The sequence below is a fragment of the Mangifera indica genome, chromosome 2 (assembly GCF_011075055.1).
Source record: "Mangifera indica cultivar Alphonso chromosome 2, CATAS_Mindica_2.1, whole genome shotgun sequence".
Taxonomy (NCBI): Eukaryota; Viridiplantae; Streptophyta; class Magnoliopsida; order Sapindales; family Anacardiaceae; genus Mangifera; species Mangifera indica.
Window position 1 is genome coordinate 20,472,833 of NC_058138.1, and position 15,565 is coordinate 20,488,397.

Below are 15,565 nucleotides of genomic sequence, written 5' to 3' on the forward strand. Positions count from 1 at the left end.
CGGGTAAGTTATCTTACTAAAAGATATTTCAGTGAGGCTTTTGCCAGGTCTACAAATCAGTGGTATCCTTCTTAATGGTCAAAATTTTAACAAATTAAAATTGATATTTTCTTGCACAACTAAAATGGCTTCCCTTTTACCCTTCTTGCATAAGCTGCGAATTTTCTTTAAACATTGACCACTATCTTGCCCAAACACCATCCCCTTCTACCCTTCTTGCATAAGCTACTAATTTTCTTCACACATTAACCATCCTCTTGCCCAAACAGTGTATCCTCAAATTTATTATGGTAAAACTATATGTGCTGAATACTTAGTTAACTATTTAAATGATATGATATGATTAAATGACTTTAAGGATAATTATATATCATTTAAATTTTTAATTAAATATTTAAAACTAAATTGGTATGATATTTCCATTTTACTAAGCCTAGTGAGAGTCTCCGACAAGCTTCATCAGCATTGCTGCTGACAAGACAACGATGTGTTAATTAATCAAGATCTCAACCTAAATAAGATAAGATTCTCTTGGATATGGCAAATAATAATTATGTTCCAATGTGGGTATCCTGTCACAAAGGCTGTGTTTTCATCATTCTTGCAATGTGCCCAAAAGTTTTGCATGACAAATCAAAATGTACATAACAGTGCAGAACTTTCACTATCCAAACAAATAGAACAGAAGCTTGTGCATCTTTCGGACACAGGAAACAAAATGGTATGTAAAAATTAAATTTCACCCCTCAATACACTATTTAACCAAGCAATTTCACTCTTGTATGGAAGAAGAAACCAGGCTCAATTCATACACTCAGCATCATGAGACTCTTATGAAACTCTGTTGGCGAATGCAGTCAAATATTCTTGATGTATACACAAGAAAGTTTAAATAATGCTTTTCTTTCCTTTAAGTCGAGAAGTGTTACTTTTTTCTTTTACTGTTCCACTAGGAGGTTTTGATGGATCTTGTGAATTGACTGCAGCATGCTTCCTTCGCCTTGGATTGCCGACACTAGCAGAGTCATCCAATGGGCCTGACCAAGTTTGGATAGGTTCTTTGGAGTAATTGAATGAGGTGGTGCTGAATGGGACATCTGGAGGAACGAAGGAAGCGTCCATATGACGTGATGATCCCAAGGGGAAACCGAGTGCTCCATCCTGATGTGGTGGAGGGAACTTTTCACTCTTGCTCTTTGCATTTGCATGCGTGATCATGCGCCTCCGCTGTTTCAGAAAAAAAAAAAAAACCAGTAAATTAACATATGTGTAAACTTCTGAAGTAGAACCAAAATACAATGAAACTAAGCCGTTAAGAGTGGCAAAGAATCAAAACTAAGCCATTTTATCAAATTCATGAAAGAATCCTACAGCTAGTTTGAAGCTCAATTGATTCTTCACAATCTTTGACCCTACCCGAAATCAAAACAAGTTCAAAATTTCAATGCCATGCACTCCCTGAGTCATTCAGCATTGACAGCATGAACTTCCAAATATTTAGCTGCTGAAATTTATAGCAAGCATGAAGCTTCTGAACAAAGTAAGATTCACCATTTACCACCCTATCTTATGTAGTAACAACCAGATAACAGCTGAAAAAGACTTGGAAGAAAGCACAGAGCATTGCACCAAGATACAGTTTCCAGTAACTTTCTGACCAACAACAATACCTAAACATAGAAGATATTGATATTTGATAGAAGCAAGCAACAGGACATACATCAAGATTAGATTGAAGTTCTGCATTGGCCTCTGGAGCAGGGAAAGCTCGAGCAGGACGATCACGTGTTCGTGTCTTCTTTGCACCATCGCCTTGGGCTTTACTGGCAGCTCTTAGTCTGCAAAATCAAAGGAAAGGAACATGCTGATTATGACTCACAATATGTGACAGATAGCTAGCTTGCTGATATTGAGTTTGTCGAAAGAAGCAGAGTATAAATATAAATGGGACATATAAGTAACACAGCAAAGATCAAATCAAACTGTTGAAGAGAATTTCCCAGAACAGAACCTTAATAATGCACTCATTGTCTGAATCAAGGGTATTGACAAACTGAATGGAGAAATATGCTAAAATGCCTTGGAAATCAAGTATAATACAGAAAATTTGAAGCCAATGCAGTTGCCATAATCAAATGAGTTCAAAAAACAGCAGCTTAACCTCCAATAGCTAATGCACTCAGAATTCAATGTCAATCTGGCTCTTATCATATTTGACATTAATACAGCCCATCCATTAAAAAACAGATAAAAGACCTATAAAGCCAAAAAAATATGTGTATATATAAAACATTTCAGTGGGGTTGAGATGTGATTATCGAGGAATCATGTAAGTTATTAAAAAGTGGAACTCCACCCCACCACCAGCTTCTGATTTTACAACCTCTCCCCTCTCTTAAGCAAAGGACAATAAGGCTACGCAAGTGACATTATTACAACCTTTATCAAGGGTTCTGATGATCTAACAAGTTCAAAGCACTACACTATAATCACTATGCACAAATTTTCAGAATAAGACCTTCAAGAAACAATTGTGTATTGAAGGTTAAGTAAATAGCACTTACCTCCTAGCTTCATCATCTCGTCGTTTAGCATCCATCTCCTTACTGGGGGGATATTTTGGGAGACTAGAAGGTTCACAAGCAAATGGTTCCGTGGTGAAGAACTGCACAAGGATGACAAAATGATCATGGAAAAGTGGACATTTGAAGGCACATTTTTAAAAAAGATTTCTTACGAAATGCAAATGCAAACAAGCAGTCTAGCAAAAGTGTGTGCCTCATGCTCCCAAGACTAGTTCAAAGATTTAGATAGACTATAGACACTTTCATTCATATTGTTCATGTTTCAATATTTGATACAGAAACCTTAGTTTCATGTCAAGCTCGAATCGGAACAACCTAGAACTATTTCTCTCAATTCAACACAGACACAGTAGTAGAGTTAACGAGTGGTAAAACTGCACTGTTACACCTGGATGGACTCTATAAGCCAGTATGGTTTCTACTGTTACAGGTCAATTAAGGCAGTAACTAATTTAAAATGATTTTTGATTATATTTATGGTTAAGTATTCATTGTTTAATAGGATCCCACTCAAATACCACCACGGTTCTACTTCAATATATTAATACCTAACCCAGGCTTTGACCTGTTCAAGGGTCTGACTGGGTCAACGACCAGTCCAACCGGCCAATTCGGTGGTTGGACCAGTAACATGTTAAGGGTGGTTTTTGTCAATTTTTTTTGTTTGAGAGTCAAACTGATAAATACTTAGGGGTGATCTTCTCGTTTCATTTTGTGTAAGGACCAAAGTGATATTTGCCAAAAAGAAAACAAAAGAAGTGAGAGGTGAAAAAAACCCAAGTCGTCACAATCCTCTCCGGAAGCTCCTTCCAATGACGAGATCATCATTTTTAGCTCCTCCTAACGTCAATCTCATCATTTGATTCATTTTTGGCGTCAATCTCATCATTTATTAACACCTTAAATCAGTGATTCACTGGCAACTCGATGCAAGTTTTCTAGTGGGACCACGGTTCAATATGGTCCAATGGCTAAAGCCATTGAAACGTCACCCAGTATTGTCACCACCAATGGGTCCCAGTCAAACTCGTTGAACCAGCCGATCCAATGTGGGTTTTAAAGCCATGTTTTATCTAACAGGTGATGAAAGCATTAGAGCATAAAATGCCATATATCCTTAGTAGACTTGCGTGATGCCGTTTCTAGTTCACTTATTAAAAATTTCTCATTGCAATCAAGCAGGAGACTCTATGCATTCACACTCAAGTCAATTTTCAGTTGGAAGTACTTTATTTCACCTTGGGAAGTCCACAAATACCTATCATACACCTATTATATGTTTAAAAAAACACTTCAAATAATATTCAGGCTTATTAAAGTTGTACTATAAAAAAATCTATTGTTCAGTAATGCGTGTAAAATTTAAAACCAAATGACTAGAAAAACAGAATGTAAACACTTACTTCGCTTCTTAATGCAGCTGTGGCTGTCTGACGTTCTGCCGGGTCAATTGCAAGAAGTGTTTCAATCAAAGGCAGCGAGGATGGAGGAAAATCTTTAAATGTCTCTCGTATGATTCTTTTGTAAGGCTCTCGTGGCTTAAATAAGGTTGCATTTGGCAACTTAGACTTTTTCCAGTAATCATCCGAAGGTGAACCACATAGCTTATATATTTTATGTAGCTGCTCTACCTACATAGCGTAAAAGATACTGTAAATAGAGGTGAAAATGGTAATTGATGTTTCCTATCATAAACTTTAACATAACCTACATCCAGTAGACTATAGAGCTTGACAAAAGCTATTGCCAACAGTATTCATATAAGCAGAATGCTTGGTCCTTGCCTATGTCATTGCCTCATTATTTTATCTCTTCAAGTTCTTAAAAATTACAAAGTCTAAGGAGATACTCAAAATAAGCCAAAGTCTTCAGATATGTACATTGAACAACATAATATAAATGAAGAAAAGAGTAGAACACAGAAAAACTGAAAGTTTAGTTACCTCCGTACGACCAGGCATAATGGGCTTGCCAGCCAATAGCTCAGCCAAAATGCAACCAGCACTCCAGAGATCCACACCAACACCATAGTCAGTGGCCCCAAGAAGCAGCTCTGGAGGCCGATACCATAGTGTAACCACTCGACTAGTCATGGGATGCTTATGGTTTGGATCAAAAAAAGATGCCAAACCAAAATCAGCAATTTTAAGTACTCCACCATCATCAATTAGAAGATTTGACCCTTTAATGTCCCGATGAAGAACACCATTGTTGTGACAGTGCTCAAGTCCTGATAGCAGTTGATGCATGTAACATTTAACCTACGAGGAAATAAAGTTTAGTTGTCAAGCAAAGCACCATGATTCTTTGTACCTAACAACCACCAAAGAAATGTAGACAATGTTCTTCAACTTCAGATTTGATAAAAGCTATGGCTAACCTGTGGCTCTGTGAACTTCACTTCTGGGCTCGCAGCAAGTCCAGCCAAATCATGCTCCATATATTGAAATACCAGGTACAAACTACACGACATCCTTGAAGTCACTAATCCTTCCAACTTCACAACATTTGGATGATCCAATTTCCTCAATATGAGAATCTCTCTAGCCATAAATCTCACACTCTCAGGTTCCAAATTGTCAAAGCGAACTTTCTTTAGTGCAACAATTTTACCGGTTAACATATCTTTAGCCTTGTACACATTGCTATAAGTTCCTTGCCCAATCTACCATCAGTAAGGAGAAATCAAGATTCAAAGACAAACATCAACTTCAAAAACATTAATAGAATAGTAAATGAAAGAAAGAATCAAGAGCCATTTTGTCTCATCATAATATGCCCATCTTCTTTGAAATAAATTATCATTGTCACATCATTTGTGATAGACATTAAAGATGGAAACTTTGCAATGCTTCCATCTCACTTAACATGGCCCATAAACTTTTTACTTGTAACTCTGAAACAAATTGACAACAATTCTAATTCTGAAAGGAACAAATGACCAACCTTATCAATTTTCTCAAACGAATCTGCCCTTCGCGGAATCCACCCATTAAGTGCCTCTCCACAAACCCCTGTAAGCCATGATGGCCAACCAGCCGCCACCTGCTCACCCCGCAAATGCTTAGGTGGATTACTCAACCTTGGGTTTGGCTTTGACCTTCTCCTCACCCCCCTTGGTTTTTTCTCCCCATCAACCACTTTCTCCTCCTTCTGGTTGGCCTCATCATTTTGAACCTCTACAGCCTGAGAATCAATCTTTTTCGCTGCAACGACATCTTCCTTCCCATTGTTATTAGATTCAATATTCAATTTTTTAACCTCCTTAGATTCAGATACGATGCCTGAGGATACCTCTCTCCCCAAAACACACCCCATCTCTGAATCTAATAAATAACATCATTTCTCACCATATTCTATGTGGGTTCATCTCCAATCAGCGAGAAACAACTACGAATCAAACAAATTGTAACTATAAGTAACAATTCTACACCAAAATAATTTAAAAAAATACGCCAAGCCTTTTCACTACATGATCTTAAAAGAAAAAAGGTGCAAAACTAACAGCTCGGGATAATCAAAACTATAAAATAAATAAATAAACAAATAAATATATCAAAGAAACATGCAAATCATAAACCCTATAAAGCGTACCTGAAGAACCCAGTTGGTATCTTGAAAGTCAATATGATCTAAAATGAAAAACAAATATAAATCAAAGAACCCCAAAGAATATACTTGTTGAAAGCTAAATATACCAAGCGAGAGAGAGAGAAAAGTGAAAAAAAAGTGATTGAAACACAAGTGAAAGAGAAGGAGAGAGAGTTTGATTTATTGATTGAATCTGAGAGTTAAAGCAAAGGAAAGATGATAGAGAGGTTGTTTAGAAGTGAATATGCTGGTGTTTGTCCTTGAGACAAGAAATGGAACAAAACTGTAGACTTGAGGGCAGATCGGTTGCTGTTTTGTTAATGTCATTAAGAGCTCTGCTTTTCATTGGTCAAACACCTCTCTTCCTCTCTCTCTCTCCCCATCATCTCAGCCCTCAGCCCTTGGATTTACTTCCTCAATTTACGCTCACCCTTTTTTAACTTTCACTTTTTATTTTCCCAGTTTCCATTCCAAGTTACATATCAACTGAGATGATGTCCATTCAATTAACATGCTACCATATTTATTTATAATTGATGTGTTTTTGTATTGTTATAATTTTTTTATGTAAAATTAGTTACTAGCATGATCAAAACCCTTGAAAGTCCTTTTATTTATACACCCTATAAGGAAAAACCTTTGAAGGTGGCTATAAATTAACTCATAAAAATAATTAAGAAATTGCTAAATGGGTGATTCTAGTAGTAGTTGTAATAAGACAATTGAAATCCATTCTTTAAGAAACATATAAATCAATAGTTATTTCACAATTTGTTTACTAAGTTTTGTTTTTTATATACTACTTCCATCTGTATCACCAAACTACAACTGTTAAATAATAGTAATGGTCAAAATCCAACAGTTTAATAATACTAAAATATATATAAGGATTAAAGAATTGAAACTACACATATGATGAGTTGTTGGTTGCTTTTGCTTTGGAAATAATGTCTCTACACTCTAAGCCAACCAAAGATTTCACTCAAATAACAACAGCTTTTACTCTAGTGACAACAGATTTGTAAGCAGCAATTATCCCCTTCAAAAAAAAAAGACTCAAGCAAAAATTATTTCTTTGAAAACTCAACAAATTTCATTTTTATTATTAAGTTTGATCTTACTAACCAGACGCCAAAACATATACTTAACCCAGCACAAGAAATAAAATAGCATTTCTTGACTAGACATTCAACAATCATAACATACTCCAGTACCTCTTAGAACAAAGAGATCATCTTCAATAAGTATGGGCAGTATAGATTCAATATTTCTATAAAGATATAGATATAGACAAATATTTAATTTTATTACTAGGTGGCGTTGCCAAAGTATCTGATAATATAAATAATTCATATCTGAAAAAGAAACAAATAAAGAACATGAATCTTAGGATCTACACTCTGCTTATAAATGAAGATTATCAAGTTCTGAAGCTGCTGTTGATGCATCTTCTTGTACAGCATCTTTCTTTTCTCTATTGAGTACTGTTGCCTCTTGAATGGAACTTGGCATTTGTCTCGGTGGTGGAGCTGAACAAACTGGTACAACAGTTCTTATTCTTACTGCCGGAGCCATAAAATTGGGATGAACTTGTCTAAGGTTCATTCTTTCAGTGCTGGGGACACTCGAACATGAAGAAACTCTGGTTCTCATTCTTGGTGGAGCAGGCATCTGGCTTGCCAAATTTTGCGGATGGGGCCTCACTGAAGATATAGGACCCACCGTTCTCATTGAAGTATGAGCTGCAGCAGATGAAGGTGGTCTGGAACTTCTATGAGAACTTGCTCTTGGGTGATACTGTTGTCTCAGATTAGATGCAGATTGTGGATTTTGTATACACAGATTGTCAAGCCTAAAACCAGAATCCAAGTTTCTATGAGAAGCCAATTCAGATTGACTTCCCCCATATTGAACATTTCTAAATTTGCTCTCAAGCTTCACACTAGTTTTGCTTTCCAAATCAACAATATTCTTATTGGCATCCTCTTGAATTGGTTGCTCAATTCTTGATTCAGCATTGGTGGACACAGAGACAGATGCATCCGGAACCACAGATGGTGGGAATTTGGAGGATTTTTCCGTTTTCTCCTCCTTTATTTCTTGAATAGTTACTGTGGATCTGCTTCTGATTGGCTCAGGAACCGACTTACTTGAGAAGCACAGCGATGAACTGGAGGTGGCAACCGTGAGCCTTGGTCCTTCTACAGGTAATGGTTGTTTTCTTGTTGGAATACATAAAGGGTGGCTTGGGTGGAAAATAGACTGCATATAGGGAAGAATCTGAGGACCAAGTTGTGGAGTTGGTGAAACTGGAAGAGTTAACAGGTGGCTTTGAAGCTGTAGCAATTGTTCTTGTTGCCACACCTGACACAAGGCCAGTTCTGGGGAAAAACTAGGGTAGGCCCAACTTTGGCACTGTTCAGGATATAAACTTGAAGATGGTGGGGTTAGGCCTCTGCACATAGGAATGAATCTCTGATGTCCATGTTGGCGGTCAATTTGCATGAAGTGCTTTGACTCTGATTGTTGCAAAGAAGAAAGAAAACGAGCAATAACAACTTGTTCCTGCTCGTCATTGCATTTGGATTCTAAAAAGGGAGAAGAAGATGAAGTAGATACAGTTGAGCCATGTTGAGACACTACATGAACAGTGAAACATATTAGAATAAATCTGTAAACTAAAATTAAGCAATTACTATGTTACATGCTGATTATGTATGAATCATTATCTAAAACCCAAAGAAATTCAGAGGTGGTGCCTGTATTATTATGGGGTAACATTTTAGAGGTATCAAAACAACCCATGCAATTTATATCATATGGCATAATATTATGCTATAGCTATCAAATCAGAAGTCATGCCTTCCCTGTTCTAAAGCAACTAAGACTCTGATCATAATGGTACTGGAGAAAGGCGAGATGCATACATCTTTTCAAGGTAGACCAAGCAGCCAAAGCAGCATTTTTCTGAGCCTGTTTCTTGGTCCTAGCTGGATTCCCTGTAAAGCTCATCCCAGCAAGCTTGACTGTGCACGAGAAAACAGGAACATGGCCGGGCCCTGATCGAACAGTGGTATACACTGGGAGATTTAAGCCAGCTTTGTGAGCGGTCTCTTGCAGCAAATTCTTGTAGACTCCGGTTTCATCCTGAACAGCAGAAAAGCGCAGAAAACACAAACAGATTAAGAGTAAGAAATAAAGACAAATGAAAAGTTTCCAGATAATGTAATGAAGTTCTAAGAAACAGCAACAGAACATATTGTTGTACTCACCAGAACTCTTGCAGCTAATGCTTTGGAAGGACCTCTATTTGCAAGTGTGCTTAGGGCGACCTCAGCTGCAGCATGTTCAGCCTGTCTCAGAGTGGAGCAAAATGTAGGGCTTTCAAAAGTCTCTCCACTGAAGTTGACAGTTGCTTTGAATCGAGGGGCATGATCTGGTCCTTCACGGATACATGAATAAGCTGGTAGGTTGAAGCAGCTTCTCTGAGCCAATTCCTGCAATTGGTTCTTATACATACCTATATGTAAGAAACGAATGTATGTTAAAAACAAAAACATTTAGTTTAATATTTTTGACAGAGGGAGAGAAAGAGTCTATCAGCACAAAAAAATCATATTCCACAAGTATCAGTTAGCTTACTAATCAAGTCTTTTACTAATCTAGGATGAAAAAACCAGTTCACCAACATGTAAGCGGATTACTCACACTGGGTAACCTGAACTTATAGGGAGAAAATTTGAGAAAAATTTTTCTTAACTTCAATTTCAAGTCCAGTCTCCACTAATGAAAGAAAAAAGAAACATAAAGCAAAAGGAACATTATCTAAAACCACCATCATTTCCATTCACAAAATTTTCAGCCAGATTATCTGGAATGAAAGTAAACAGCCTTTAAATTCTCCAATTTGCTTCTCAAAAACCAAACTTAGTAACAATAAAGAACAACTCAAGTTTATGACTAAACAAAATATCAAATCCAAATAGCGCCCTAAAAATTCACAGAACAGAGCTATCAAATAGTTACCGAAACTAAACCAAAATTCATTTTTTTATCCACAACAACAAGAGATTCTCCCTAATCTCTTCCCTTATCGTACATTTTCTCAGCAATCAAACACACCGAAGATTCAACAAACCCATAATATCCAAAACCCACCTCGATCACACCCTTCACAAACCCAAAACACAACAAAGCTATCGTCTTTCAACTTCAATACCACTTATGACAATACATGAGCTCAAAACCCATGAAAAAACAAAGAAATTAAACCCAGAAACAAAAAGGCGTTGAACGATCTGGGTATGAACCCAGAGAAGTAAATAAACTTTAACTGACCTATTGAGCACAGGGAGCAGCCTGATTTTGCTAAGCCGCCAGATTTTAGCGAGAAAGTGGCGGAAAAGTAGTGAATAAACGAAGTAGAATCAGTGTATGGTAAGAGAAGTAAAGTGGGATTGTCATTTTTTCACGCCTACTTGAGTGAGTGCTGACAAAAAACGAAATTTACGATGAAACAAAGCAGCTGAACACTGTTTAATGTGTTTTATGGTACACTTTTCTTCTCAATGTTCACACGTTTGTGTTGTATATTGGTAGTGGTTAAGGAGTGTTTGGTAGGGGCCATTTTTCTTGCTTTTTTCAAGCTCCATTCCACAATCTTTTTCTAGTCAAAGATGAAAGTGTATTTTGGGTGAGAGACTACAATGCCAACTAGAATTGGTGGTGATGATAATTTATAATGTTATTTTGAAGCTCAGATTTGTAGTCTGACATGTAAAATTCTAACCATGACTTAAAGATTTACTTTTACTTAATTGTACTCACCCATTAACATGTTTTCATTGCTTTTATAGTTTTTATTTACTTATGCACCAAATTTCCAAATCTTATTGCTCGAAAGAATTGAAAATTAGTCAATGCTTATCTAAGAAAAAGGGTACTTATTAAAAAATTAAAAAACCTTTGATTTAGAGTCCTGTATATTTGCAACTTAAATCTACCCATGACTTTATTTAAGTTTGTTTATGTATCTTGTATTGCACATTGTGAATTGAGGTACATATATGATAATAAAATGAGATATATAAAATAACAATAATATTATATATATCCAATTTTTAGTATTTAACTACATATCAATCATGAAATAATATTTTAATGTTCAATTGAGTATTAAAACTAAACGTACCTAACATTGTTCATAAAGTAAATAGAGTTAGGCCAACAAATTTGAATCTAGTCATTAATGTTAGATCAAGTTTTAATATATAATAATATTATGACATATTTCTTAAGTCAAGGTTCAATAAATGATAATTTTATGATCTACTTATTTAACTTAATACGTAAAGCATTTTATCAAAAAAGTTTGATTTCAGAGACCCTTTTTCCGCCTTTTAAACATACAAACAGAGCAAGGTTTAACCTAAGCAAAGTGTTTTATGCTATTGATGCAAATAATAAATGCCACAGTAATTGCTAATTAGTTCTAGTTGGGGTTCAGATTTATGTCGGGAAAATGAATTATTTAAGTCCAATCTAGTTGAGCAACCTTAGCTTTGACCAACATCGATATTCATCTTAAAGATATCTCTATGTTGACCAGAAAACCACACATTTATGCTTAAGCAGCCTAACATTTTGATTCTTGAGGGTTTTGTGGCTTGGAAAAAAGAGACTTTTGGAGAACCCTCTTCACCAATAATCATTACAAGAGCAGTTTCCATCTGCAAAATGATGGAAACGGTTAGTATCTCTTACAATGATATCTCTTTTAACTATCTTTGATATATATTTAGTCACACTGTGACAGTCTGCACAAACTCGAAGGTTTTTTGTAATCCTGATTGAGCTTCCAACTGGTGTACTTAATAGTCCAAATGCAATGGCCAATCTCTCACTGTGCATCCACAGTAATTTAATCTTCATTGGCGTGTCGACGTTGCGAAGAACACAACTAGTTTCAGGCACATAGCCTAAGGCCTCTACTTGTAATCTCAAATTCTCCAAGAACTTGTAAATTTCTGCCCATTTTGGATGTGAATCATCTCCAGCAAAAAACGAGTGGACTTGGTTTTCTACTTCAATCAAACTATATCCTGGTGTTTTTCTAATTCCTCGATTCATCATACGGCCCCGGATGTAGTTTACTGCATCCCATCTTCTTGCTTCAGCATATATGTTTGATAACATGATGTAAGTTCCAGGATTCATTGCGTCCAAGTAGAGTAGTTTATCTGCGGTTTTCATTCCCATATCGATGTTTTTGTGAGTTCGACATCCACTCAATAATGCTTCAAAAACAGCACTGCTAGGTGTAAAGGGCATTTGGTTGATCAATGCCTCAGCCTCTTCAAGATGTCCTGCCCGACTAAGAATATCCACTAGGCAAGCATAATGCTTTTCAGTAAGACTAATTTTATGATCTCTTTCCATGCTGGAAAACAATGCCTTCCCCTCTTTCACAAGCCCTGAGTGACTGCATGCAGTCAGAAGGGCAATAAAGGAGGTTTCATTTGGTCTGATTCCCTCTTCTATCATTTTTCTATAGAGGCTGAGAGCTTGATGTCCATGACCATGCATGCCATAACCTGTTATCATGGAGTTCCATAAAATAACATCTTTAGATATGAATCCGTTGTTAAATACCTGCTCAGCAGAGTTTATCTTTCCACATTTGGCATACATATCGATAAAGGCTGTCATGTTAACTGCATCAAAAGCAAAGCCTTGCCGCATGAACTGTGCATGGATACTTTTTCCATTCTTCAAAGAGCCCAAGTGAGCACAAGCGTGCACTAAACTAACAAGAGTAACTAAATTAGCAGCAACTTCCTCTTCTTGCATTCGACTAAACAATTTCAAGGCATCCTCTGCATGTCCATTCTGTGCTAACCCTACAAGCATAGCAGTCCAGGTAATTACATTTCTGTCTTTCATTCCGTGAAAGACAATTTTTGCCTGCTTTAAGGCACCACATTTCAAATAAAAATCCACAATTGCAGTACTCAAAATGGGGTTCAACTCAAGACCTCTTCTGAAAATACAACAATGAAGAAATTTCCCACTTTCCAAATCAGCTATTTGAGCACAACCATGAAGAAGGCTGACTATGGTTCCTGAATCGCAACCACCTCCACTTGCTACTAATCTACAAAATAACTTAAAAGATTCATTCACTGAACTATTTTGAACATATCCTGAGATAATTGCATTCCATGAAACCAAACTTTTTTTAGTGATGCCGTCAAAAACAGAACGAGCACCTATAATATCACCCAGCTTACTATACATATCAACCAAAGAGGTTAACACCAAAACATCATCACCCATTCCCAATGCAAGCACACAACTGTGCACACATTTTCCAAGCTCAATATTTCTCATGCCTCCGCAGGCTTGAAATAAACTCACCATAGTCACAGTGCTTGGCATGATTCTACACTTGCGCATTTCGAGAAACATAGCAAAGGCCTTGCCATATTGACATGCCTTCACATACCCACCAATCATTGAATTCCAACAAACAACATCCTTCTCAAGCATTCCATTAAAAACGCTTCTGGCTTCATCAATATCACCAAAATTCACTAAAAATTTAATAATTGAACTCCCTAGAAACCGATTGTCATTTATTCCTTTATCAAAAGCTATACTAATTATCTCCCTACCCATCTCATAATCTCCCAATGCCGTGCATGATTTAAGTGCAAAATTACAGGTGTAACTATCGATATCCAAATCAAAAGAACACATCGATCGAAACAAATCAAGGGTCTCCTTGTATTTCTCATTTTGCACATACCCATTAACCAGGGCGTTACAAAGAAAAACTGTTGGTTGAGGAATTTTATCAAACACATAACAAGCATGGCTTAAAAGGCCTAACTGGGAGTACACCTTTAAAAGTTTAGTCACCAAAAATTGATCAGTGGATACTGCATTTGTGATGATTTGGGCATGGATAGACTTGACCAAGATAATGGTTTTTGAAGATTGTTGCAAGAGGGAAGAGAATTTGTGAATAACTGATGATGCTTGGTTCAAATGGACATATTGGAATGTAGAAGTACTGTAAGTTAATGTGAAAATAAGCTTCAAGGGCAGCTTGCGAATATAATGATTTATATGTAGAAACAGTGAAGACATAAAAGAAGATGAGAAGGGCTTTGGAAGATTATTTAAAGAGAATAATGATAAGGATGATGCTCTCAGATGAAACAAATAGTCATAAATTTCTTTTACCTCTCATCACACGTCTCAGGAACAAAGGACACAGTAGATTTTTAAACATCAAACAGGAAAGGACTGTTGGCTTGCTGAAATGCTCCCAGGAGGTTTCGTCCTGATTGTTCTGTAATTTGGAAAATCAAACACAAGAGACTGCCAATGGACTCAAAAGCAGAATTACGCTGCACAGCAAGATTACCTTCTTGGAAATGGATTGCTATTGATGGGTCTTAATATCAATATTGCCATTTGAAGAAGCAGCTTTAAGGCAAAGGTCATGAGGTATTTCTTTTCCTTGTATAGGATGCCAAGCATATCTGAAAAAGTACCTGATCAACATGGCTCCAAAACTTTTTATACATCAGGAATAAGAAGAGTTGGTCCAACTCCTGAATCAATGGCAAACCTACCTGAACCATCATTTTTCAGCTTAAACAATCTGGGATCAATGTAAAGTCTATTTCTATCAACACTAATTCGTGCCAGATTCACATATTCAGAGCTGGAAAGTATTTGCCAGACTTTGGCCAAATGTAGGTAAGGCTGTATGACCAGGTAAGGAGAGTATGCCCATAAGCAGAAGGAAAATTAGGATTTATAATGGTTATACACAGTACATATTACTCGCAGAAGTCATTGAGTTCAGATGAAGAACACAAGCTTTGGATAGTTCCACAAATCTATGATGCCTTTCTTCAAGTTTGAAGTTTCTTGGAAAACAAATATAATCAATGGAGGCAATTGGGAAGAGCTTCACATGAATACCATTGGTTATAACCAGCATGATGGTAGAAAACATGAAAATGAGAATGATCAAATGTTGCCTGATAGGAAACTAGTATATCAAAGGAAAGTTTTGGGGCCTTCTGCTGTCTTCTTTTTTGGATATGTAAGGACATTATTTGAGAAAGTATATTTAGATGGTTGCATTTAATCAGATTTGTGACACCTTATATCAATCTTCAATCCCGGTTTATTAACTTATTTCTTAGACTCTAGCTTAATGTATTGATAAAATTCATAATACATTTTTGAACTGTGACAAAGGGTGTATATAGCTGAGCAAAGGAGCAAATCACAAGCTTCTCTGATATCTTTCCATTATCCTCAACTCTTTCTCACAAAGTTAATTCTGAGTGAGTAGAAACTTCAAATAA

General features: G+C 36.5%; 3 protein-coding genes across 3 annotated transcripts; all 3 read right to left on the reverse strand.

Moving 5' to 3' along the window:
- Window positions 1-639: 639 nt before the first annotated feature.
- LOC123208878 (probable serine/threonine-protein kinase At1g54610) lies at window positions 640-6,590 on the reverse strand. The gene is made up of 8 exons (XM_044626496.1): window positions 6,180-6,590; window positions 5,532-5,975; window positions 4,966-5,250; window positions 4,529-4,846; window positions 3,989-4,216; window positions 2,565-2,665; window positions 1,721-1,838; window positions 640-1,227 (listed from the first exon to the last, which is right to left on the reverse strand). The coding sequence occupies exons 2-8, from the start codon at window positions 5,901-5,903 to the stop codon at window positions 889-891; spliced, it is 1,761 nt and encodes a 586-aa protein (XP_044482431.1). The 5' UTR covers window positions 5,904-5,975; window positions 6,180-6,590; the 3' UTR covers window positions 640-888.
- Window positions 6,591-7,463: 873 nt separating this feature from the next.
- LOC123209716 (double-stranded RNA-binding protein 2-like) lies at window positions 7,464-10,868 on the reverse strand. The gene is made up of 4 exons (XM_044627846.1): window positions 10,515-10,868; window positions 9,449-9,696; window positions 9,104-9,323; window positions 7,464-8,815 (listed from the first exon to the last, which is right to left on the reverse strand). The coding sequence occupies exons 2-4, from the start codon at window positions 9,692-9,694 to the stop codon at window positions 7,581-7,583; spliced, it is 1,701 nt and encodes a 566-aa protein (XP_044483781.1). The 5' UTR covers window positions 9,695-9,696; window positions 10,515-10,868; the 3' UTR covers window positions 7,464-7,580.
- Window positions 10,869-11,651: 783 nt separating this feature from the next.
- Window positions 11,652-14,800, reverse strand: LOC123204683 (pentatricopeptide repeat-containing protein At3g12770-like). The gene has a single exon (XM_044621468.1). The coding sequence runs from the start codon at window positions 14,325-14,327 to the stop codon at window positions 11,874-11,876; it is 2,454 nt and encodes an 817-aa protein (XP_044477403.1). The 5' UTR covers window positions 14,328-14,800; the 3' UTR covers window positions 11,652-11,873.
- Window positions 14,801-15,565: the final 765 nt, after the last annotated feature.